The 27334-nt window shown below is 43.2% G+C and overlaps 1 protein-coding gene across 3 annotated transcripts in view; it reads left to right on the top strand.

Annotated features, from left to right (window-relative positions):
* Positions 1-1971: 1971 nt before the first annotated feature.
* Positions 1972-27334, top strand: part of klhl5 (kelch-like family member 5) — a 29578-nt gene continuing 4215 nt past the window's right edge. Inside the window, exons 1-12 of one of the 3 annotated variants that reach the window (XR_006032756.1) lie at positions 1972-2583; positions 7659-7841; positions 9241-9377; positions 10513-10709; positions 11384-11596; positions 13849-13917; positions 15401-15587; positions 16743-16967; positions 21398-21560; positions 21827-22039; positions 22818-22989; positions 24877-25821. Coding sequence is in view for 2 of the 3 variants with exons in the window: in XM_042097614.1 (XP_041953548.1) it covers positions 2078-2583; positions 7659-7841; positions 9241-9377; positions 10513-10709; positions 11384-11596; positions 13849-13917; positions 15401-15587; positions 16743-16967; positions 21398-21560; positions 21827-22039; positions 22818-22989; positions 24877-24933 (2322 nt within the window). In the remaining variant the exon portion in view is untranslated. Of the gene's footprint in view, positions 2584-7658; positions 7842-9240; positions 9378-10512; positions 10710-11383; positions 11597-13848; positions 13918-15400; positions 15588-16742; positions 16968-21397; positions 21561-21826; positions 22040-22817; positions 22990-24876; positions 27308-27334 lie in introns of those variants that run through there. The other 2 variants (XM_042097614.1, XM_042097627.1) reach the window with 2 other exon arrangements.

The raw sequence follows: 27334 nt of genomic DNA, 5'->3' as shown, positions 1-27334 counted from the left end.
GAGACACATTGCTTTTGCTTAACACTGTTTGTCCTCAAGAATAGAGCTCCATGCATTCTGTTTGCAAAATGCCAGAAAAAAAAACTCACAAAAAAGGTCACTATGTTTTTTTTTTTTGGCAGTTTGTAAACAGAGTGCATTACCGCCATCTGCTACAGAGGTGTGATGGCAATTGTCCCCCGTAGCCTTGTTCTGGCTTATAATGGCTGCCGGATGAATAAGGCAAATTGACCCCTTCGTGGTCCACAAGAAAATGTGAGCGCATGTCGGGGTCAGAAAGCTTTCCATCCCATTAAATTGTGGCTGTGTCTCAAACCGCATACTTCTGTCAGTACACTGCTAGTGTGCAATGAACGCTTACTTGTGTTTTTTTTGGTCCCAATATCTGCACTATACTTAAACTAAGTGTGCAAGTAGGTGGGTTGATACATAGACTGTGTGTGTGTGAATTGACTGAAACGTCAAGAAAAATGCCTACTAGTACTACTTTTTTGTGTATACACACTGGGCTTGCCAACCAGATAGCCGTAATGCGAGTCAATGAATCTCTGGCCACTTGCTAACGTCATATCCATTCTGTTATCAGCTCAGGATCAGGCAGACAATCTCTACTAGCTACGACTAATTTATTAAGGTAGCCTACGGTTTGTGGTCCTGGGGTCACAGTGACATACCTTGACAGCTCAACATGTCGGTTTGTTAGCTGCACCATTTTTCCGCACCTAACTGAGGCTCTGGATGTTTAAAAACATTGAAGGGGTCTATTGCCTAACCGTCATTGTTGATGTGACAAAACTCGCTTCTCACAACGTATGTTTGTAGCCTCTTTATTTATGAAAGGTAATCCAGACATCCTTTCCCCCTGCCACTCGAAATTTAGCAAAGGCTACAGCTACACTAGTTTTAAACTATTGTGATTGGCTCAGCAGTTGAAGACATGTATAGATCAGAGCCACCACCAGAATGTATAGATCAGACAGAGAATGTATAGATCTCTATTAATTGGCCATGTGATTTTGTTTGAAGACATTTGGCAAAGTTTTTAATGTCAACATGTTTGTTCAGTCTTTCAATCCAGTCAATTTAGTCTTTGTGTATTTTAGAGAAATTATAAACCCAATGACATGCAATTGTATTTTTTCTCATGCCATTAAGTAATCCAAATATCTTTATAGCCTACCCATTTGGTAATTATTTACAGAATTGGATACTATATAATCAATGGAAAATAAAATGTGAAATTAAATAAATGTTAAGAACTGCAGTTTGGGGCTCTGTTACATTGTATCGCATAGTACCGATTCGTTCTGTATGTGTATCCAAACATTTTGGTTCTGCATGTATCGTCTATCGTCATCTAGATATGTATCGAATCGTTTTTTTATAAAAGACGATACATTCAGACGCACACCCCTACTGCCTATAGTGCTGCGCTGCTCTGCTATTATGTACGTCCCTGTAGTCACTGTAGGCTACAGCTGTGTTACACATTGACCTATCAGCTTTCATAAGAGAGGGAGAGGGAGAATGACTTTGAAGTTTGTGTGGTTCTCAGAGAGCTGGTTAGAAAGCAACAGCTCTCATGGAAATCGAACTTGGCCAATAGCCAACATTCCTCACAAATTAGCTTTCTTTAAAATATAAAATAGGTAATTGTATAAGGCCTATCTTTACAGCTGAATTATAATGCGTTTCCAATGGACTATAAGGTTGAGCAAACAACAAAAAATGGGATGCGTGTCCTAGATCTAGACTACCTCCTAGGCAATCAATTATCTGGACTAGTGGAAATGGTCCCATTTCCCATTTTAGCGTAGCCTACGATCAGGTTTTGTAGCCAAGGTGTACGCTTTGCAGCACGCATGTCACCACAATACTCGAGCACTCGAGGGAGAAAGAGAGCAAGAGAGAGGAGTGTTCTCTCCTCATCCATCCTCTCATTCCCATTCGCTACCTCTATGTGTAGCAGTCAGTCTCCTCAGTGGTCTCGAGTTACGTCTCAGCTTGCGGTTGCCAAGACGATCTCGGGGCTGTCCACCATAGAATTCCATCTTGTTCCGTCGAGTCACTGGATGGAATGTCGAGCTCCAGAAAGGAGTTCGATGTGAAGCAAATTCTTCGAATCCGATGGAGATGGTTCGGTCACCCCACATCACCACCACACAATCAGCCACCATTGGGAGACTTCTTCAGTGGGAGAGGAACGGCAGGATCTTCTGGCGACCTACCCTCCGTTAGTGGCTGTTCCCCCTCCACTGGAAGTGCTCGTAACGGCAACAGCACAGGCTCAAATAGTGCACGCACCGGTGGTGGCTCTGTGGGCAACCTTAACAACAACAGAAAGTTTGGAGACACTGGAAGTCAAAGTAAAGGACCGGTGCCCGCAGGCGCCACGGCTTGTCCCCGCTCGTTTAGTCAGCAGGAGTGCCGAAGTCCCCCGGCGTTACCCTGGGTGCCTCCGCCGCACTCTCGCTCGGTTCTCGGTGTGACTACTGAGGTCGCATCGACGAATTCATCGGTCGAAAAAGCCACTGGTGACGAGGAAAACAACAATAACGTGGATTCCGATAGCAGCTCGTGCAGGTAATGGGTCAGTTTGCCTGGTATTCATACGCAATTGTCAGTGTTTTAAATCGAGTCACAGCCGTGTGGGCTAGGGGCAGATGTACATAAAGGCAGATGTTTGCAATTTACTTCTTTGTCGAACTTGGTTTCATGTTACCGCAAGCGTAGGGGAGTAGTAGGCTGCATGTAAAATTTCAGAGGCTATTATAGACTAACATTGTTGTGGTAGCTACAGTGCATTATGAGCGCTTGGGGCGTTAAGTTCTAGAGATGAGCTTGAAATGTAATTATTAGGGTACAGGCGTTTCGGCATCGCTTATGCGTGTGTTTGGCTTTCATCATTGTGCATACACGCCTTGTAGTCTGCCGTTTTATATTGGAATAAAAATCGCCTTGCTATCCAATACCATTCAGCGAGTCTTGATAGGTGATGCACCTTGGCCAGATAAGGCTGACTGAGAACTAAGTTGTAGTTTAAACTGACTTAACAGCTGGTTTAGGCCTGTGTGACTGGTTGTTTTTCCATCTATCATGACGAAATATCCTTCAGAGCCAACCCGGCAGTAAAGCCTTCAGTAAAGCTCCCCGGTCGGCATATCTTTTACGTCGTGTTTTTCATGTTAAATACAGTTAAAGAATCATCTTTCCTAATGGGCGTGGCGTTTAGGTTCTGAGTTTCGGTAATACTTAGGCTAGTTGTGTAGAATAAAATATTTTTGAAATTAATAATGGCATAAGCTGCATATCGGTTGTTGTTTCGAGGCAATGATTCATCCGCTCTTGATTGAGAATGTCATAGTATATTGCTGCCAATATACAAGCAGTCCATGCAGTCTCAGGAGTACATGCACATGGTCTGTCAGACACGCACATATAAGCACACTGCCTTTGTCATCTTTCACATTACAGAACATCAATAGTTTGGCATTTAGTATAGAGGTCTCATCATATCTGAAATGAATAATAATGCATAATAGTGCATAGTTGTGTGTATGTTTGTGTCAGTCTGGAAAGGAATACGGTTATAAGTCTCTCGATTGATAAGCTTAGAGACCTTGTGATTGGTCTGTGACCTCATTAGGGTTCAGACACTAAATAAAGTCATGATTCTGCGTTGTCTCTCCCAGACTCGGTATGGGTGTGTTAATTTAGAGTAAAATGCAGACTAGTTTCTTTGACTGATAGATTAGTCTCATCATTTGACTGTGCCATGACTCATCACACCTCATAAATGATTTATGCACCACTTACATCTGCCCATGTGAAGACCAGAGTCTGTGTATGTGAGTAATGTCTGTGTAAGGCTGTACGCATCAAGAATATGTGAAGATATAGGCAAGATATGTTGTGAAACATATTGCCTCAATTCTTCAGCAGCTTATTGGTTAACCATACCCCCTTTTGTCAGAATCTATATTTGAATCTTACAGAAGAGGAACCAACAGGATATGTCTATTTTCCATTCATCAGAAACAGGCAGCTGTGAAGATCATGAGTAGAGTGATGACACATTGTAGTAGAGGTAGATTGACATAGGTGGTGTTCCATTCTGCAGTGAAAGATCTAATGATGGACAGAGATCCCAGCAGGCAATATAATGTTATGACCTTGCTGAGAAAGACTCAATACAACTAACTTGTTGTATTGCTCTTTATATCTGGCCTGTTAAACAGGTCACACATGGTAGCTAGATACACCTGTGCTACTCTTGACACAACATCCATGGCATTCTGTTAGTCATTCACACCTCTTCATTTCCTCTGTCTTTCACGTCATTTGACAGGCACACACATGGGCGTAAGTGCTGCGGCCGAAAGGAATAAAGATGTATTCAACTTTATAAAATAAAATATATTAATAACAAGGATATCTTCATAATAAATTCATGGATGTAATGGTGGAATATTGTCCCTGAATGAGGGTACACAGAGTCATCTCACATGTTATATAATTGTTATGAACCTGCCTCCAGCGGCAGTCAGTGCAATGACTTAGCGCTTCATAAAGAATTTATTCAGGATGATCATTAAGACATTTCGCTCAGCAGTTGAATGATGTGTGAAGTGTGTGCTTACGTATGAATACATGTTAGCATGGGAACGACTGGAACTCAGCAGTGGTGAAGGGGGCTTCAGTCAAGTTTGGCCTTAGGTGTGTCTTTGATGTGGTGTCTGTAGGAGGCAGACAGACTCATAGATTCCATTAGGGAGGCGTGCTCCTCTATCTCAAAGCTTTTAGCACTAACACGGCCCAGAGGTCTAGAAGGAAGACACAGTACAGGCCAGATTACTCTCCCATTACTCAACTCTTAAACAGAGACACAATTCTCTCTCAATTCTCTGTCTTTCATATGGAGCCTGAGAGGCGTCATTGTGAGATATTGTTTTGTATATTGAGAGATTTTGCACTCGTTTTTATTAAATTGTGCGCTCATGTACACTAAATGGTGTGCTCGTTTCATTAGCCTAAATCATGCATTTGTTTTACCAAGTCTTGGACTTGTAATTTATTTCGTTCCCACATTTTATTCACAGGAACTGAGGAGAGGCAGCAAATCAAACTGTTCAGTAAAGCTGGAAAGTTTTGGCTATCCATACATTAGACATTCCCCCTGATCAATCCATACATTAGACCAGGGGTGTCAAAACATAAGGCCCGGGGGCCAGATCAGGCCCGCCAGCAGGTTTCATACGGCCCCCCAGATGTTTTGGGTAGGAAGGGGAAAAAAAAGAAAGAAAGAAAAGACATTCACATCCAGTTGTCTTCAACAATTTGTTATAAGCAATATCTCTATTGAATTTATTAAACCTAGCACTACAAACCATCCTCAGGAAGGAAGAAGCAGAAAAACTAACATGGAAGTAGGACATTTCAAGAGAGAAAGAGCCGTACCGGTATATGACCGCAGTACATTATTGTGTACTTGTTTGCTCATAAGTGATATAATCAAACACTCTGATACCCATGCAGAAAAATGATAATGACTATGACGGCCCCCCACTAGGTCTTATTCCAACAAATCCGGCCCACTACCTAATATGAGTTTGACACCCCTGCATTAGATATTCTCCCTGATCAATCCATACATTAGACATTCCCCCCGATCAATCCATACATTAGACATTGCCCTTGATCAATCCATACATTAGACATTCCCCTTGATCAATATATCAGAAGTCAAACGTTAAACCACAAATGGCACAGATTTTTACAGATTAAAAGAGACAGACTGCTGTAGCCAATGTCTTTTCCGATTTTCACTTTGTAGGTGGTCTCAGTTTCTATGAATGAATCATGGGAACGAAATCATTAAAATGAGTGCACGGTTTGATGAAAATGAGCACACATTTTAGTAAAACGCTGTCTCTCTCTCTCTAATTCAAATTTAAATTTAAAGGTTCTTTTTTTGCATGTCTGATTTAGTAGTATTGCCAAAGCTAGTGTTACAAATAACACAGTAGGATCACAAAATAAAGAAAATAGAGAGAGAGCAATGTGGCTCTAGATCTCTCTGTCTCTGGCAAGCCCTCCGGTGTGTCTATATCCATCAGGTCATCACACCTGGCTGCAATTCAGGGGCGGAGTGGCAATCGGGAGGATCGGGAGTTTTCCCGGTGGGCCGGCCGATGAGTCTGCGCGGTGCAGGCCGGCCCATAGAGCTATTATCGCGGCCGTGAGTCGTACGCGGCCATCGACCTGATAGATGCATTAAGAGTTTTCCGCGAAAATCTCAGAGATCTACACTTTATCGTTTAGGAAGTCCAACCAATATTTATACCACTCGCTCACTGTCTATATGTCATTCATGGTTACCCTGCACACTCACCTCTCCCATGCTGATTTTTGTGTAGGCTAGCCTTAATTTTTTATCTTAATTCATTTTTGTCTTATTCAGGCGCTACAGAACTTTCATCACAAATAAAAAAAAAATGACAATTTAATTTGTTTGTTTGTACTTTGTACGTTGGGGAGAAATTTTTTAATTTGTTTGATTTCCTGTATTCTGGTGCATTTTGGGGATTGCCAATACTAAATTCAATCAGATTCATAGCCTACATCCTGATTTGTTGATATTGAGGCAATGATTCCATGCAAAGGCTTGGGCTTCAGGGCCCCTGGGCCTGGGCCCGGTAGGCCCGTGCAGTAATCCATCCCTGCTTAAATTAACGTAGGCCTAGGCTAGAATGGAGCAAAGCCTCCTGGGAATGGGGAATGTGTTTCTGGTTTATCCAATGAACCGATTGCAGGTCAAGTCTATTTACAGAAATGTAGGGGGATAAATGAGCGGCCCCTCGTCTAATGGCATGACCCTACAAACGATCAAGTTCAAGGAAAACTACAGGAGTTTTGACAGTTCGACGGATTTGCGTGGTTGCTTGCTGTTTTACATATGGATGGAAGGCAGAGAGAAAGGTTAGCGGAGCTAAAGCATTGACGTTATTGAAACTAGCACAAGCTAGTCTTATGTTGATATGTAGCCTAGGCCTTGCCTAATGACCAATTAGTGGGACACTTAGGCTGATAAATGGTTTGTGGAACTCGTTGGAACTGTCTATATGTAAGCCTATATAGGCCTACTTTAATCGTTCTCGTACAAATCTATTCAAAGTGCCTGGTTTTTTCAATTATTTAATTACCTGTGTTATTAGGTTGGCATTGTCTGTAGGCTAGGCCTTTTTTAAATTTATACAGGCAACTATTGGAGTGCTATGATACCCAGATATGTCCTTGCATGATGCTTGAAATTTCCATCCACCCACAAAGCTGTTTTTATACTGCACTGTTGCATATCTAGTTCCTTACACATTTATTGAAAGTGCCTGGTTTGTGGTTGATTGGCTTGTTGTATTGCAGTAGCACTATATATTTTGTTTGTGCTATTGATGTGTGTGCATGTTTGGGGGGGAGGGGGTGCCGGTGCCATCAGAATTTTCCCGGTGGATTTTAGTGCCCCACTCCGCCCCTGCTGCAATTTGATCTATTTATCCTGATACAACCTTTGAAAATAGTATAGAGGCTGGTGGAGCTAATTAAGTAGGCCTACTAAGTTGTGTGTGTGTGTGTGTGTGTGTGTGTGTGTGTGTGTGCCACAGGACGTCTAACAGCAGTCAGACGCTGTCCTCATGTGCCTCTATGGAGCCGTGTGTGCCAGAAGAGCTGTTCCAGGCGCTGAGCCACGCCGAGCACACCTTCAGACGGATGGAGTCGTACCTGAGGACGCGGCAGCTGTGTGACGTAGTGCTGCTCGCCGGAGACCGCAGAATACCTGCACACAGGTAGAGTGCATGCAATCACAGGATAACAGGTGTACTACAAACCATATTGGGATTCGGTGAAGCACACACATTCATGGGGAGAAGGCGAATGTCACCATTAACTTCTCTCCCTAACTGTTCATCGGAGCCTGGGCCTATGCTCTTTCCCTAACTCTGTTCATTGGTCAGAAACAAACTTTCTTGACTGAATGAATGTGTATATAAAGGCATAATAACATTTGCACTTATTTAAATATGGAATTTAAATTGGAATGCGCAGAATTGCTGCTTCTAAAAATGGACACATTCTTATAATTTAAATGTGCATGTTACTGTAATAGTATGTGGAAGATGATGCCAACACAAATGGGAAGTACACACCACTAAACATAAGTGACTCATTTTGAAAGGTTTGATCAATGTGTTGAATCTCTCTCCCATCATCACTAACAACCTGTTGAGTAACACACACACACACACACACACACACACACACACACACACATTTTGACTAGACTGCATTTCTGTACAGTAGAATGCATAATGCTAGATAGATAGATAGATAGATAGATAGATAGATAGATAGATAGTAGGATGGATAGATAGATACTTTATTGATCCCCAAGGGGAAATTCAAGAAGTAGTATTTGTACATTGCTGCAGTATTTGTGCATTGAATGACTTGATGATCACGTTTTACTGAGAATCTGTTATGAGGAGATCAGTTCTTTTAAACATGGATGTTTGTTGACTCACCATACCGCACCAGAACCACCACAACACAAATGTGCAATGATGCATCATGGTGGCGCTCACTTTTACAGACAAGAGCAGCTGGTTCTCCACAGGCAGGAATCACAGCCCTGGGGAGCAACAGCTTCAGGAATCAGATAGCTGATGAAAGGAGAGGCTCTTGACTCACGCTCCAAATGGGCTCATGTTTCATTGGCCAGAATGGTAGTTGATACTCTGAACAAGGCACTAAATCCCCAGATTATTGATCATTTTTTTCCCCTTCAGATTATATGGCGTTAACACTCTGACTGTATGTGCCACCAAAGCATCTGGTACCAAGTGATGTTAGGACAGTGATAATATGTGTAGGATGTTTTTCAGAATGTCATTATTTTGTACAGGCTCATTTTTAAAACTGAAGGTTTAGGCTATACGCACTGCACTACACAATGAAGTATAAACAAACTCTTCAGACCATACGGATCCATGTGATTTGATTCGTTATAGTTTGGAACTCTGACAAAAATGTTGATTACGGTAATCATGTATTTTTGTTAATGAATGAAGTGCTCCATTTGAAATGCTGGCATCTTCTGACACAAGCACTAGTGAACTTGTAGCTAACTACTTATACTATCTCCCACCTCTACCTCTGCCCTCCTCTCTTTCCCACTCTTATGTGCAGGCTGGTTCTGTCCTCCGTGTCCGATTACTTTGCTGCCATGTTTACCAGTGATGTGCGAGAAGCCAAACAGGAGGAGGTCAAGATGGAAGGTGTGGACCCAGATGCATTATGGGTCTTGGTTCAGTATGCTTACACAGGTAAGGCTTCAGTGGCTCAGCATCAGCACAAAATATATTTTTCTTGTTGAAGCACACCAGTTATACGTGAATATCAAATCAGCAGACATGTTCAAGATGTTTATGATCAGTCAGGAGAATTAGACATCCTCCAGGCTTTTGTACTCTGCACTGTAGATTAAAAGAAGCTCTCTCTCTTCCTTTTATCTCAGACCAGATGCCCATTTCCTTTAACATGCTGCTCCTGTAACATGCTGTTTTGCAAGCAGTCAGCCAAACGTGTCCTCCTTTTTCTGTAGCTCACCCCAGTTATTAGACCTGCTTTCTCACACATAGACACAGGAGGACGCATTACCTCTTTTGGTTTTTCTCTGAGGAATTCTGAATAGAACCTTTTAAACTTGTACGTTTCTGTGGGAAACATAATTACACATATTCAGGAAGATTGATTTTGTGTTTTTATAATTACAAATACGTAGTTTCTTCATCATTGTTGAGGCCATTTCAAATCTGCATTTTATTATTCATAATTTCAAAGGTTTGACTTCTTTTCCATAGTTAAGCATTAGCAGCTGTCTTCCTGTTGAGTGATGCAGACAACACCAATCCCATCACATATTGTAGACATGGAAATGGCTTTTGGATTGTGCTACTTACTTTACATAGTACATAGAGTAACACATTATTATACGGCTCTTCATAATGGTGCAGAATGCTCCATTCCCTTGAATGGGCAACGTTCGGAGGTCTGATAATTTTGTGTAACAGACCGTTGCTAAGTATTACAGACTGCTGTCAAGGAAAATGGGTTTTGTGCCTCTGATTCACATCTTTCATATCAGTAGTCCCTTCTTGCAATGGAACTTCATTCAAAAGTGAAAGCAGATGGTAAGCTGTGTTCTAAAGAATGTTTGATTCAAGTTCAGCGTGTGTGTCAAACTACTGTATCGAGCCATGACGAAGCGGTAACAAATAAATGCAAGTTTTTTGCAAGTATTCGTGTAACAAGCGACCTATTCAAGTGAATGGAGCATTCTGCAGCATTCTGAAGAGCCGTGTAATAAGCATCTGTAAAACGCACCGATAACACACATTCATGTTCCTCCACGTTCTCACCCAGTGTGCTGTGCTGTGCTGTGCTGTGCTGTGTGAGCAGGGCGTCTGGAGCTGAAGGAGGACACCATTGAGAGCCTGCTGTCTGCCTCGTGTCTGCTGCAGTTGTCTGCAGTAGTGCAGGCTTGCTGCTCTTTTCTCATGAAGCAGCTTCACCCCTCCAACTGCCTGGGCATCAGATCCTTCGCCGATGCACAAGGCTGCCAAGACCTACACAAAGTAGCACATAACTACACCATGGTGAGATACATCTGGACATTCTAATATGCACCACGCATTCTGACCATGTTATGCGGACTCATACACACCTCCATATCTATATGCAGGTTAAATGGCATTTACACTAATGCAGCCAAATTTACACTTAAACAGCGCTAGTGTGTGTGTGTGTGTGTGTGTGTGTGTGTTTTGTATGTGTTTTGGGTCAGACCAGTCTGGCTTTGTCCTGTTTGATGTTGTTTTGCTCTAGTGGGAATCTCATTCAGAAAAAATAACCCATAATAGAACACCCAGTGTAACCAGTGGGGTTACCATGGAAACTGGGGGGGGGAAACACTTAATTTACCCTATTTCTTCTCCATCTCTTCTGTCCTCTCTGTCTCGCTGTTTCTCTGGCGTGCACTTTAATCCTACTTTGTGCTGTGTGTGTGTGTGTGTGTGTGTGTGTTCCTACTGTATGACTTTCTTCTCATTTCCTTGTCTACACAACACCCCCATATTTCCCTCTCTCGCTCTCTTCCGCTACGCCTTCTGTTCTGGTGCTGGAGCCACCGGAGTTACATGCACAATTTAGAACAAGAACATCCTAGTGCTCCATTGGTAATCCTTACTTTTGTAAAGGCAGTCACTCCAGTTAGAGCTTATGAGAATATGCACACAGACCCCGGGTAGACTTGCTTTCTGTGTCGCTGTAGGAGCACTTCCTGGATGTGATGCGCAATCAGGAGTTCCTGCTGCTGCCTCCGTCTGAGATTGAGAAGCTGCTGGCATCTGATGACATGAACGTGCCCGAGGAGGAGACGGTGGTGCAGGCCCTGCTCAGCTGGGTGCGCTACGACTGCGCCGGCCGCCAGCCCCACCTCCCCACCATGCTGGCCCACATCCGCCTGCCACTGCTGCACCCACAGGTCAGTCAGCAGGACTCATTTACACAGCTCATACAGCCAGCGCCCTACCACAGACCTCACTCATGCAATATAATTGGATTTTAATTAACAAAATACACACCGTGTCATTAGTGTGTGTACATGCGTTTTATTTGATGCCTCATATTCTGGTGGGTTAAAGTATCGATATGACATTCAGACTGGGATGGTTATGTCCATAAAGTAATAGATTCTACTTTTTTTTGTGAGAATATTGTTATGTGCATGTATGTGTGTTTGCTGTGTTTGGTGCTTGCTGTCTTATCAGTGTTTTTGAGGGCTGGAGGAGCTGGTATTCTCTCTCCTCACCCCCCTAGCTGCGCTAACCTGCTCCTGCTCTTCGCATCCTCCACTGGAGGTCTAAAGAGGATTTCCTTATCATGCACACTCACCACCTCAGGGATCTATCAGCTGGAGAGCTAAGAAAACAAACCAAACAAACAGACGCCCACTGACATCCGACATACACAGACACACACACACACACACACACACACACAGACACACACACACACACACACACACACACAGACAGTGAAAAGATTGTAGCATACAAATAAAACACATTGGAAGTGCACCAGCAGTATGTGCACTACTGGGCCAGACACCGCAGTCACAAAGTCATTGGTAAGTTCCAAGCACACTGACCAGGTGTCTGTTTTACTGAGCTGATGTGTAGATTTGATGAGGGTTGCACTGCTGTCTGTGATAATAGGCTACTATTTTTTCACTGTGTTGACAGTTTTTGTGAGAGAGAATAAATGGGGGCTGAGCAAGAATGCTGTTGGCTCTCCCCTGCCTCCTTGTCATGAGGTGATTGATTTGTTGGGAAGGTCATCTGAAAAGTAAACAAGCATCAATTAACTGGAACTTCAAAAATATAAATGATGGCCAAGTAAGGCACTGTGACCCTTTGCTGAAGTGTGTGTGTGTGTGTGTGTGTGTGTGTGTGTGTGTGTGTGTGTGTGTGTGTGGTTTGCTCCACAGCGCAGCTCCAATAAAAATGTAAATTGACTATTCTCTGGTCCCTGGTTGTGGTGGCAGCTTTTTATCTTCTGCAGCCATTAGATCGTTTTTCATCTCTCTCCTGCTGTGTCCATTATTGATGGATTCATATATATTTATATTGGGCTCTTCTGGGGAGCGGGCTGTGAAGGTGACGGCCTCTACCACTTCGATGCTAATGAGCGTAGTGTGTGAGCCAGCCTACGTGACACCATCACATTTGTGCTTCAAAAGATGGAGATGGGAATGGGAAATGAGGAGTGATTGAGGTGAGGGTGAGGGAGGGGAGGAGATGCTTGATGGAGGGATTGACAGGACCACTGGATGGAGGGATTGACAGGACCACTGGATGGAGGGATGGAGGTGAGGGAGGGGAGGAGATGCTTGATGGAGGGATTGACAGGACCACTGGATGGAGGGATTGACAGGACCACTGGATGGCTGGATAGACAGCAGTTGTAAATCTGACAGTGTGACAGTAAGGAGCCGATGGAGGAGCTGTGTGATGTGGAGGTGCGGATGGTGAGGGGCACAGAGAGTGGAGGCTACATTACGCACTGGGACATGACAGAGATGACGTGCTGAATCAAGGGACTGAGAAACAGAAATGATGAGTTGAGAATGGAAAGGGGCCGAGACATAGGAGCCTGCAATTTGGAATTTGGAAGATTGGTTTTACAGCTTATGTTAATGACTTGAAGGGATGAATAAAGGTGTTGCACTCACCACATTAGTCTTTTCTGTCTCACACTTCCTTCGTCCCTCTGTCTGTCTGTTTGTCTGTCTATCTGTCAGCTGACCTGTCTCTGTGTTCCATAGCCCTAACTACTGTAGAGGTGGATGGGCCGGTCTGTGTGAAGGCTGCTATTCATTAGGAGTGGATCAGAGCAGCAGAGCGTCTTTTCCGTAATTAGCAGTAGCCGCTTAGCACTGCGCTGGAGCGAGGGAGGATAAGAGCATGGAAGAGAGGCAGGAGCACCGAGCGGAGGGCTCATTAATGGGGCTTGAGAGGTGTCATCTTCACATGGATTAGACGGCTGAGCCGCCAGGGGACCCAGTACGTTCCTCTGATGTTTATGTATAAGTCAGGCTTGGATAATGACCCTGTTTCCTCATTCTCTTGTTTTTTCTGTCTTGACAGAGAGAGAGAGACAGAGGGGGAGAGAGAGACAGAGGGGGAGAGAGAGACAGAGGGGGAGAGAGAGACAGAGGGGGAGAGAGAGACAGAGGGAGAGAGAGACAGAGGGAGAGAGAGACAGGGAGAGAGAGACAGACTACTTTCTGATGCTACAATCCAGGTTACCATCCAGCTCTGGGAGTCTGGGAATAGTGTTGTTTGTATGTCTGTGTGGGCTCAGGACTGTTTGTTTCCCTCTCTTTAGTTGATGCTTGTGGGGTGCACACAAAACAAAAATACTAACCTTCCAGAAAAAATCCAGACATCAGAGAAAGAAATTAACCCTTGGTACATATGCAATCGAACAAGTAAAAAGTTACACCTACCTTGGGCTAAAAATCAGTTCAACTGGTAATTTCAACTTGGCCGTGAATGATTTGAAAGAGAAAGCAAGAAGGGCTTTCTATGCCATCAAAAAAACTATTCAATTTGACATACCCATTCGGATCTGGCTCAAAATATCTCAAACAGTTATCAAACCAATTTCATTATACGGCAGTGAAGTGTGGGGTCCTCTTATGTACAATGGATTTGAAAAATGGGACAAACACCCAATCGAAACCCTGCATGCAGAGTTCTGTAAAAGCATCCTCAAGGTACAGAGGAACACACCTAACAATGCATGCAGGGCTGAATTAGGCCAATACCCTTTACTACTTAAAATTGAAAAAAGAGCTATCAAATTCTTCGAACATCTCAAAACAAGCGACCCAAACTCGCAAAAGCCCTAAAAAGCCAAGAGATGAGTGTAAAAACAAGTCCCCTCATCCAGCTAGTCCTGAGCCTCACACATACTAATAGTACAACTAACACAACTAACAGTCAGCCTCAGGACCTTGCCACCCTTTCTCAAACAATTCGGCCTAACCAAATTATAAATGCAGAAAAACAAAATTACTTATCATATTGGACTGAAACAACAAAAAGACAAAATAAACTTCAATGTTATTTGGCCCTAAACAGAGAGTACACTGTGGCAGACTACCTATCCACAGTCACTGATACCAGACAGAGAAAAACCTTGACCAGGTACAGACTAAGCAATCCCAGTCTGGCTATTGAGAAGGGCAGACATAGGCAAACCTGGGTGCCCAGAGAAGACAGGCTGTGCACCAATTGCAACCAAGGTGCCATAGAAAGAGCTTTACTTCTTGGCTGAATGCTGCCTATGGAAAGACATACGAGATCAATTCTTTCCTAAATTCAGAGAAATGCATCCAGACCTTCAAAACTTTAAGGATCTAAGTCTAAGAATACTATAAGGCGAGGAACAAAAGAGCACAAGAGTCACAGCAAGATATATAGATGCTTGCCATAAACAAAGGGAGTCACTTCATCAGTGAAGCACACAAAAACTCAAATATACACACACACACACACACACACACACACACACACACACTGCCGTTGCAGTAATGTATGATGCATGATGTTTTGTTTTATGTCTTTACACACTATGTATTTTTTGTCATGCCAATAAAGCTCAATTGAATTGAATTGCACACATCGGTGACTGATGACTAGACTTTTTCCACAGACGGGTGGGATGTTTAGAGCTAATGGGTATTGGGTAATGGAGTGTTTTTCTGTGTCTGGCTTTATAGTTCTTGGCCGACATGGAGTCCAACCTGCTGCTGAGGGACAGTGTGGAGTGCCAGCGGCTGGTAATGGAGGCCATGAAGTACCACCTGCTGCCCGAGCGCCGGCCCCTCCTGCAGAGCCCCCGTACGCGGCCGCGCAAGGCCACCGTGGGAGCCCTGTTCGCCGTGGGGGGCATGGACGCCACCAAGGGTAAACACTTCAGAGTGCAAAATGGAGAAAATAAGCAGGGTGGATTACAGCTGCAGCCATGGAAAGGAAACGCTCTCCATCCTGGCCTATTCTCCGGTCCTACACACACACACACACACACACACACACACACACACACACACACACACACACACACACACACACACACACACACACTTTCTCTCTTGCTCCATCTGTGCAGCCAGAGGCTTTGGGCGTATGATCTTCATTACACAAGGGAGCTCTTTAATCTTTTGAGTTAACGCTCAAATTAAAATGGGGCAGAGTTTAGTAGACACTGCCTTTCCGCTAACATGGCTGTGTCTGTCTGTATTTGATGGTCTTCAAGACCCTTCTCTGTTCCTAAGCCTGACATATTTGGAACATTTTTTCCCATAGCGTCTCCTTTAGCACCATTAGTCCTGGATGCCCCTGTACATTTCCACCAGATCTTTCTGTCATGTTTCTTCTGCGTGACTCTTCTGTTCCATGCTCTGCTCATTTTCGTGTGTATGAGGAGCAGAGCATCTTGGTGTGTTGATGATTTTTCTGCTTCTACAATCGGTATGCTGGGTAGTTAAATGCTGTCATTTTTTAATTGTGTCAGTATTTTAGTTGTTTAAGAATACGGACACAATAAAAAAATGACAGTGTGTGTGTATATATATATTTATTATATATATATATATATATATTTAGTGGTGATATGCAATAGCAAGTTTCATTTCACAGGGCTAAAATGTGGGGAACGTATTAATGCTGATAATGAAAGACCTACCCAATTGGTCACTGAATTTGTTTTCAGGAGCGTCCCACAAGCAGCATCCGTAAAATAAATTGATTTGGTATGTATTTAAGATGAAGCAGAGCTTGGATGTTTCTGAAACCTTCCACCGTGCAGCTGCTATCTGAGTGTGGCTATCAGCTATCGGCTCTCAGCTGCAACTCAGTCAAGAGCCAGCAGTACAAAAGTAACCCGTGTTCCACCAAATCCTTCTGAGCCTCATCTGCACTATGTCAGCAGAACTCCGCTGCATGTCAGTAGAAACTGTTGTAGAAATGGAATGGCAGGCTTGATAATCATGGCCCATGCTTCAACAGAGAAGAAATACAATATTTTGTGTGTGTGTGTTGTATGTTGTGTGTTGTGATTAGGTGCGACGTCTATAGAGCAGTACTGTTTGCGTAAGGACGCATGGAGACAGGTGGCTGTGATGAGTGGCCGCAGGTTGCAGTTCGGGGTGGCTGTACTGGACGACCGGCTCTACGTGGTTGGGGGCAGGGATGGCCTCAAGACCCTTAACACAGTGGAGTGCTACAATCCCCGCAGCAAGACCTGGAGCGTTATGCCACCCATGTCCACGCACCGACATGGTTTAGGTACGCGTAGCTCTGATGACCACCTATACTCCTCACACACCCATACTCCTCGCACACCCATACCCACTCACACACTCATACTCCTCACACACCCATACCCACTTACCAGAGGTGGAAAAAGTATGAAAATATTCTACTCAAGTAAAAGTACCAATACCTTGATAAAATATTACTCAAGTACATGTTAAGATACCTATCTGAAAATGTACACAAGTAAAAGTAAAAAGTAGTTCATTTAAAATGTACTTTAAGTAATATGGCAGTTGTCTACACATATCACAACCCTTCCGCGGCAAAACGTTGACATGTGAATACGTTGAGCCAATCATGTGGTGTGTTGTAAAATACATTGAGCCAATCATGTGGTGTGCTGTGAAGACATCGTGCCAATCATCTGTTGTGATCTTGCTGCTGGAGCAAGATTGGTGTCGTGAAGCCTTACGCACACGCATTTCTGCCGAAATAGATGCACGATAAGTGCCCAAAAAGTGTTGCAATATGGCCGCCGAGTGGAGGTACTTGCCTGATAAGGATGTTGAGAAATGGAGATCTATGAAAAATCACCTCCTTTAAGTTCTTTAAGTTTGAGCAGTAGTTGATTTTCAAAGTTAGTTGCACTCATCCTTGGGTCGCTTTGCAGTGAACAGTAATCCAGCACAACTGAAAAGCCCCTCACAGGCAGCTGAGGCAGGCAGGCCAATGTTGAGTTGCAGAGTTTTTTTTATATTTGGAAACGAGCAGAAGGTTCAGCAGATTAAAGGGCGTCGAACTAGGGGGGAAAGTGGGAAGTATAGGGCAATGGAGGAGAGGGCCCTTGAAAAGTGGAATACAGGGGGCACAACATTTTCATCAGGCATTAGTAATAACTCAGGTAATCCACACATGAAAAATCCAAACAACTCCATAAGTAGAGTCATGTGTAATGAAGTGGAATAACACAGGGAAAAAGTATTGAATACGCTAAGAAAAAGAACCCTAAGGCAAGGAAAGGGAAGGAACGAGCTGGAATCTGTAAGTAGTTAGAGAGTAGTTATCCTTTCTATCTGCGCAAATTAATATAAGCTTGGTTATAGCTTACATATTGATGGGCTATAAAAAGGTTTTTCATTACCAAGGTGTCACACAAGAAACATTTCATGATGGATAAAAGCAAAAAGCTCTCCCAAGACCTTTGCAACCTTATTGTTGCAAAACATATCAATGAAACTGGTTACAGATGCATTTCAAAACTTCAGAATCTTCCAGTAAGCAGCATGGGAGCCATTATCTCCAAGTGGAAGAAACATCACTGCATCATCAACCGGCACAGGGCATAGGATCTCCTCGCAATATTTCTGACCAGGGAGTCAGAAGGATAGTCAATTCCAAGAGCCAAGGACCACTCGGAGAAAGCTCCAGAAAGACTTGAAGGCAGCCAATTCAATTAAATTCAATTAAACAGTTCTGGAAGTAATCTGGAACTAAAGATCAGGATTCACAAGAGGGACCCCTGGAATCTGTTTAGAACAATGGACCAAAATCACACCTGATACTGCGACTAATAAGTTTTGTCATACAGGAAATGTCTTGAAGCTGTCTTTACAATCAAAGGCTTTTCCACAAAGTATTGAAGAAATTTCAGTAGGCACGTTCAATACTTTTTTCCTGTGTCATTCCACTTTAATACACAAAACTCTTATGTTTGGATTTTTTATATGTGTGTTAATATAATGTGTGGTGAAAATTTCAAATAGACTCACTGGAAGTTTAGGCTAATTACTGGGGAAAAAGAATAAGCGTTCAATACTTATTTCCACCATATATTTATTTTACCTGAATATTTTAACTTCCAAATTAAATGTAAAAATGAATGTCAGACGAAATGTAAAGTTTGACTGACTGAATTTTGTATACAAAACATAGTGAAAACTGTCTAAGGTCACTCTCACTCTCCCTTGCTAAAGAGCTAAATGGTTTAGTCTAGGGCTGGGATAAACGATTATTTTTTAAACGATTAATCTAGCGATTATTTTTTCGAGGCATCGATTCATCTAACGATTCATTTTTTCAGTCCGATTCGATTTCGATTCGATTATCTCCTCATTAATTCACTAATAGCAACTTATAGCCTACATGTTTATTTACACATCTGAATGAAAAAAACATGAATTCTTTAACATTGCAATATATGTTTATTGCTCTTAAGATTCCAAAATAAAAGACTATACAAGTGCAAAGTAATGCATTCTTAGTCAGAGGTAGCATTCAATAAAGTTCAGTAGTGTATGTCTAATTGAGTGCCTGTCATTTTAAGACGTTCGTGTGCAATTAACATTAACACAGTTAAAAGGCTGCTGATGTGTGGATGCAATTCATAACGTAGTTAATTCAAAAAACATTCAGAGTCAATAAAATGAGCCCTGCATGAGTAACGAATAAGCAGCTGCAAGTAAGCATGCTAAACTTGACACCCAAACAGTATTCTAACGTTAGCTTTGAGATACTGCTTAATTGCATACTGTAACTTAACTTAGTACATTGAGGAGACTTAACTATGTTGTGATAAGACCTTAGCAGAGTTTACTTTAACTTTAATTCAGCAGTTTTAATGCTGCAAATTTGCGCAGCATGGTCACGATCCTAAGCGGATTTAATAGCAATTTAGTCCACTGTGTTCTATGCAGTGCTTCTATGTGGCAACAACAATCCTTCAACAATCGTGAATATTTTGTTAAATGCACATGCAGAGGAGGAGCAGCGGGCTCGTTACGAGAGAGAGCGGGCGGTGCGAGGAAAGGCTGTGTGAGTAAAAAGTGCAGCTCAATGAAATTATTTTATCTTATCTTTAATTTAAATAGTAGGCCTACAACATAGAACATCAATGTGTGGTGGCCGGTTTTGATTTCGTGGTGCCCAGCCACAGATTAGTCAACGTATGGAAAACACTGAAGGTGAAAATTTAAAAATATTTAGCAGCACAATTGACGAATCGACACTCATATTTTGCGTCGACGTCATCGATTACGTCGACGCGTTGTCCCAGCCCTAGTTTAGTCCGCCTGCACGATTCATAAGGTAGTCTTTTGTTGTGTAATCTTTTGTTTATTTAGTTGAGCATCGCTTGTAGTGGACCGCTAATTGTTGTGCTCCAAGTCTTTCTCCAAGAAAGCCAAGTCAGGTTACTAAAAACAAAGGCTAAAACAGGAAAAAGAGAGACCTCAAAATGAGGGGAAACAACTGCTAATAAACTTCTTTCCAAAGAAAGGTGAGCACAAACGTCAAAACATGAAATCCCATGGTGTTTGCTTGAATATCTCCGCAATCATTGGTGCTAAAACGAACTGAGACAACCCATTGGAATAGCGGAAAATACACTTTCATAGGTTAGGCTAATCTGATGCATCTCGTGATCCAGCTCCATCTCCATCACTTTCAGAATGACTGCATGGCGTCAGCTTGATTCATGTCCTGTTGTAGGCTACATGCTGATCATTATCACTAGGCTAGTGGTTTAGGGCGCGATTTTTTTTTTTCTCTCCCTTTCTGTTTTCGTTAGTCTTAACTTTTTTTTTTTACTCAAGTAACAGATGGGATTTTTGATGTAGCGAAGTACAATACTTAACTCAAAAAGTAATCAAGTAAAATTTAAAATACCGATTTTATAAACTACTTAAAAAATACAAAATACACAGAAAAACTACTCAATACAGTAACGTGAGTAAATGTATTTCGTTACTCTCCACCTCTGCCACTCACACACCCATACTCCTCACACCCATACTCCTCACACACCCATACTCCTCACACACCCATACTCCTCACACCCATACTCCTCACACACCCATACTCCTCACACACCCATACCCACTCACACACCCATACTCCTCACACACCCATACTCCTCACACACTCATTCTGGTGCACATCTTTGTCACTGTTCACTGCCTAGCCCAGTGTGGTAAACCAAAAATGCAAGAATTAATGGTGATCGTGTGCAGTCTGTCAGTCAGTCAGTTTGAACTGTGATGCCACCGACAGATGTGCCTGTTTGCTTTAGGGGTTTTGTATGTGTGAGTGTGTTCATTTAATTTCCCATGTGGTGGAATTAGAGCTCCGCTCACCCAGCATCTGTGTTGCGCAGCTGTTCTTGCTACTAAATCCCTCAATCACGGACGTGTCAAAGAGCAGTCATCTGCCTTGTGATCACTGCATGAGTGTGAATGGGAGAGAGGAGGTGGGGAAGTGGCTTTGGAGAGAGTGCATTGGATCACCAAAAGCTCCCCCTGTTCAAACACATGGCACTCTCCATCAGTGAGGTGTTTTGAGTTAATCAGCAGCTCAGTGGAATTCCCGAAAACCACAATACACTACACGTCCACCTAAACCACCAAGCCATCCATAGCTTTCTTTAAATATCTCCTTTTGTATGTTTGTGTGTTGGGGTGCTGTAGGCGTGGCAGTGTTGGAGGGGCCGATGTATGCGGTGGGGGGTCATGATGGCTGGAGTTATCTCAGCACTGTGGAGCGCTGGGATCCTCAGGCACGCCAGTGGAGCTTTGTGGCTTCCATGGCAACACCTCGGAGCACTGTGGGGGTTGCAGTCCTCAACAGCAAGTAAGTGCCATTGCTCAGAATGTATTTATATGCATAGGCATCCATATTGTCAGTTATTCTGCTGGGAAAAATACAAACTCAGACGCTAAACTATACATTCTAATTTTTGAAATGTGAAGATCGACTGTATAGGTACAATACTGTGTGGTAACACAAGTACGACTACATAAGGTCCTAATGTATGGCTTTAGAGTATGGCTCTACTGTATGTGTCATGTGGTTTGGGTGTGCCTGTGCAGTCTCCTGATGCTGTGTGTACTGGGCAGGCTGTATGCAGTGGGGGGCAGGGATGGAAGCTCGTGCCTAAAGTCTGTGGAGTGTTTCGACCCGCACACCAACAAGTGGAGCAGCTGTGCACCCATGGCCAAGCGACGCGGGGGGGTGGGCGTGGCCACCTGGAATGGCTTCCTGTACGCCATCGGAGGCCACGATGCTCCCGCCTCCAGTCTAGCCTCCCGTCTGTCGGACTGCGTAGAGAGGTGAGGAGATTTTTCATATTGAGTTAAACGACAGCTCATGGTGAAATGTTTAACAAGCTAATATTTTATCTTGTTTACAGTGATCAAGAAGTCTGGTAGGAACTCCTGAATTAGATTAATTGAATTAATCTAAATTTAACTATACCCTGTGAAACAGGGGACCCAACCCTTAGTTATATGTGTGCATAAAATGTTTATGGATGGATGAGTGTGATTTCCTTAGGAACAACAAGCCTAAAAATCCACTCCCAATTAATGGTTCAGGTTTCACTGGGTAAATGTCTAGTCTGGTACTCTCAGACTACATCTACATCTCATATCTCTTTCACTGGGATTATGGTCTAGAAAGGGATTATGGTCTAGAGGCTAAAAAGAGCTTGGTCCACCAGATTTCTGCCTGGCCAGTCCGTAAGCTATAGGGAATGGTTGATGTAATATTTTTCTGTCATTTGAAATGCACTCATTTGCATTGCCTCTGACACCCATGTAAATCCATATGGAGGATTTTGACATACATCCCAGTAAAAACGCCAAAGTCCATGGAAATCCATAGTGAGTTGAAAGGAAAGCTCAGAAGACAATCCTTCAGCCCACACTGATATTATTCATCAGAAAAATCAACACAGGAAGCCAACTTCCCTTATGACCGCTATCCACCTTTCATCCTATCACAGGCCTTATTGTATCTGGCTTTATATATCTGGTATGCAAACTGAATGATATTCAGATGGTACTTGGGTCACATCTCATCATCTCTCTCCTGACTGACCTGCTGCAGGTACGACCCAAAGACAGACGCCTGGACTGCTGTAGCTCCCATGAGCCTTAGCAGGGATGCCGTGGGAGTGTGTCTCCTTGGTGACCGTCTCTATGCAGTGGGTGGATATGATGGGCAGTCGTATCTCAACACTGTGGAAGCCTACGATCCCCAGACCAATGAGTGGACACAGGTAACCAAGGGAAACGTGCCATGACTTCTGTCTGTGTCTGGTGTTGTGTCTCACTGTGAGTCACCTCATATCCGTCATGTGTTTCAGCTCTTCACATGCCTCTCCCATCTGTCCTGTCCGTGGCAGAACATTTTCTCTTCCTCTTTTGATCCCCACACGTCTTCCTTTCTTGTGCCAATATGAACTGGCAAACGGACAGAATATCCCCTTGGGATATTGAATTTCCCCTTGGGGATCAATAAAGTATCTATCTATCTGTCTATCTATCTGTCTATCTATCTATCTATCTATCTATCTATTTCATGTGTTGCTAATGCACTACTATCTCCTTCATGTGTTAATGAAGATGAAGCTGTGTTGTATTGATGTCCTTTTGTGTTTGTGGTGCTGACAGTGGGTAGACAATTTTTTTTTTCACGAACCGGCAATGTTCCATATGTGTTGTGCATGCATTACTTGAAAAGAACTAGCTGAACAGTGAAGGTAACAAACTCTTAAACATGTGAAAAACGTGAACTTGAAGAAGTGAAAATTAAACAATATGAACTATGAATATTGAACAACTTGAAGCTACATCTATCAAGTGTGAACATGTTTAACAAAATATGGGAACAAAACATGGGAACTAAACGTGCATTACGAATATAATCAGTGGGAGCCCTGTGCTTGTTTCCCTGCAACAAGAAGGTTCCATCTGGGGGTGATGGAAGACAGTGACACCCTCAGTGTGTTTGAAATGTCCAGTCGATTGCACAATTTGGTCTTAGTTGCAGTCATTGCCGAAAACCCGGCCTCGCATAGATAGGCCTACGTGGTGGGAAATGGTAACGTTTTCAGCGCTTTTACGGCTATCTCGGGATATTCTGCTTTGGTTTTCATCTAAAAACCCGCCAGAGAGGTTTCCTCATAGCCTACACACTCTTAAGACCACCGTTATTTGCAATTTCGATCAACTGCTCTTCCTCCTGCGCTGACAAGTTAGGACTATTCGGGATCTTGGGTTGCGGACCCACTGACTCATTGGTTTGCCGTGGATCTTTGGAGGATGGGAAGTAACGCTCAAACTCATTTGAAAGCGCAACAAGGTGATCGCGCACCAGCTGTGAGAGAAAGGGCCCTGCTTCAGTCTCTCCCAAAACCCCCACTACTGTTTGGAACATATCAAATACACCCCGGTCCACTCGTCGTCCCCACAAATCAAGCTTGGCTTTAAATGCAGCGACTTTATCTGCCAGTTTAAAGACAGTCGTCATTCTGCCCTGGAGTGACAGGTTGAGGTCATTAAGCAACCCGAATTTGTCACACAGGTAAGCGAGTTTTGACACCCAGTCCTCATCACTAAAATGTGCAGCTAACGGTAACTTTTTTTCTGTAAGAAATCTCTGCAGCGGCTCTCGCAATTCAAACACTCTGGCCAGTGACTTGCTAAAGATGCTTGTTTTTTGTTGCTCATTCTAGCAGTTTAGCTAACTTCGTGTGATACTACCGTTCGCCAAGAACTGATCAAGTGAAGTGAGCTGACCTGAGGCTGTGTAGCACTGAAGGCAATATGTAAAGTGTTGAAGGTGGGACAGACAGACGTAAGAAAATAGACCTTGCAAAATGCAAACATGCGTGCAATCAAACAACTGCATATAGGCCTATGTCATGTAAAAACGTGACATTATTGCGAATTAAATTGAGTTTAGTTTGCATGCATTTTTTTTTTTAAATCATGTCGTAGGCTACGGCCCAGTTAGGAATGTCCGCGGCCCGGTGGTTGGGGACCGCTGGTGTAGATAATAAAAATGTCCTGCACAAGACGTCATGCTTGGCCCTATACTAAAATCTCTCTCTCTCTCTCTCTCTTTCTCTCTCTCTCTCTCTCTCTCTCTCTCTCTCTTTCAGGTGGCACCATTGTGTTTAGGCCGAGCTGGTGCATGTGTGGTGGCCGTCAAACTCTGAAAGCAGTTCAGCCAAACATTTCTTTGTAGCAGTCTCCAGGGAGCGGCTTAGCATCCCCACGAGACAGAATGTAAACTCCTCCTCACGTGACTCTACATGTGTACATACAGTCACACTGACCCATACAAACTCGCGCAGAGACACACAACAGACCTGCTCCTTTTTAAAGGAGTGCTTTGTCTGTGGCGGATCTTAAGTGGGTTGCAGTGTTCCACATGCCCTTAGGCTTCCCCCTGTGTTGTCCTCGTGCTCGTCAGCCTGGTCCTGCTGCTTACGCAGGACAGGGCAGGGCAGGGCAGGACACGGCAGGGCAGGCTGGGTGGAGGTTGCCTCTGACCTGTCTGCAGCCAAGCGTGAGACACCAGCAGCTCAGCTCTGTAGGCAGTAACTGAGAGGAACTCACCAGCCTGAAAGGACTATCAGTGTCCTGTATCAGCTGCCTGCGGATTTGTAGGCTTTGTCCCAAAAAATTTTCTGCATATCAACTCTGGATTAGGCTGGAAGTATCGGAGAGGATGATGTTGAGATGAAATTGGGTTATATTAACTGATACTGTATTTAGCTGTATGTGATGAAATTGGGTTATATTAACTGATACTGTATTTAGCTGTATTTGTTCCTGTGAGTACCTGCTTCTGCTGAACCTGTTTCCCACTCTCTCTCGCCGTGGTCATTACACATTCCAGTGGCATATAGTTTCATATAAGCCACCTCCATTACCCTCCAACCATACACATATGGACACAAAGACTCTCTTCCCCACTCCTCTTGTCATCTTTTCAGCTGACAGATGTAGGAAAGAGAGAGAGAACATAAAAGCATTAGATGAATTAGTCATTGTGAATGCTCCTGACAGGAAGAGAAACCCAAACGAAAAGGACAGTTGAGGTGTGATCATTCTAAAGTATCTGACAGACAGGTTATAATGAGCATGTTCATATTCATTTTGGTGAATGTGTATCTACAGCCAGGGTTGGACTGTAAAAACAGATCCGAGCTGACCAAGCTTAAGCTCCTGTGATACAGACTCACTGTTATAAGAAGATCAAAGTTAACGGGCCATTTTGCAGCTGTGCATCCTGCTGTTTGGCAGGTCGTGTTCAGTTGTGTTGATATTAGGTTTGGAGGACATTCAGTACAATGCCCACAGTCTCATACCTTTTTCCCGCTGAACAATAGATGAGTTTTGAAGTGGAGAGATGACAGATTGGGTATTTATATTTGATGCTCTGTCTTTCCAACCTATTATTCTCCCTGGGGCCTCAGCTGAGTAGAATGATAAATGGATCCCACTGATGTTTAAATCTCTTCCCTGAAGCTGAGATCTTCTTTCTGGTTGTGAACCAAGTAATGACCTCTAATCACCCCCCCTCCCCTTCCTTTCTCTTTCTTTCTTTCTCTCTCACACACACACACACACACACACACACACACACACACACACACACACACACACACACACACACACGTTTATTATGCTCACTGAGTTGAATTATGGACCATGGGGAGACTGAAATGCTAAAGTGTAATGTAAAAAATGTAGCAAAACATAGTTTTTGCTGTTGAAAGGAGGTGTGAATGTCATGGCAGTAGACTGTATTTGATGTCTGATTTCCCTGCTCTCAGCGGTTCATTTCACTGACACTATTAGGGTACGTTTGTGTGAATGCTATTGACACAGCCCCCCCTGCTGTGAGGAAACAGATTTTTGTTTGTCCATGATGACTCAGCATGACTGAGGCAGAGACAATGCATGTGGAATGCACCATCCATCAAGACCCTGCTTGGACAGACCACAGGACCAGGGAGGACAGACCTTCACCAAGGCGGCTTCAGACATTCATGTAACTGTAGGTACAAGGCATATCACAGATGGTTGCTACTAAAAGACATCAAATGAAGTTCCATTCTTTTTACATGTGTAGCCTTTGGCAGCTGTTACAGTATGGGTGAAATAAAGTCTCTTTTCCCTGAGTGCTGATCCAGGATGTATAACTTTTTTGTGCACTGTGTTGGAGGGCATTGCCCCATGCAGTTTTGCAGTACATACAGTACATATGTCTTAAAGTCCTAAACAAGCAACGTTATCACAAGCTCTTACAATGTGCATACAATTGTAACATTTTATGTGTCGATATGGACAGAATCTGTGTAGGTGGTTATTTAGAGTTTTGTTTCTCTGTGTGTGTGTATGTGTGAGAGAGAGAGAGAGTATGAGTGTGTGTGTATATGTTTGTTATCCTATTATTTTATGACGAGACCATTTTGATGTATGGGTATTTTTGTTATGATGTATGGGTATTTTGTTTTCTTTTGTACATTCCACTGTTATTTTATTTGATTGAGTTTTATATTAAAGTGGAAAAGAAAATCAGTCATCTGTGTCCTATGTGTAATATTC

This window comes from Alosa sapidissima, chromosome 1 (assembly GCF_018492685.1).
Source record: "Alosa sapidissima isolate fAloSap1 chromosome 1, fAloSap1.pri, whole genome shotgun sequence".
NCBI classification, from domain to species: Eukaryota; Metazoa; Chordata; class Actinopteri; order Clupeiformes; family Clupeidae; genus Alosa; species Alosa sapidissima.
This window is presented reverse-complemented; position numbering and strand designations above follow the sequence as displayed.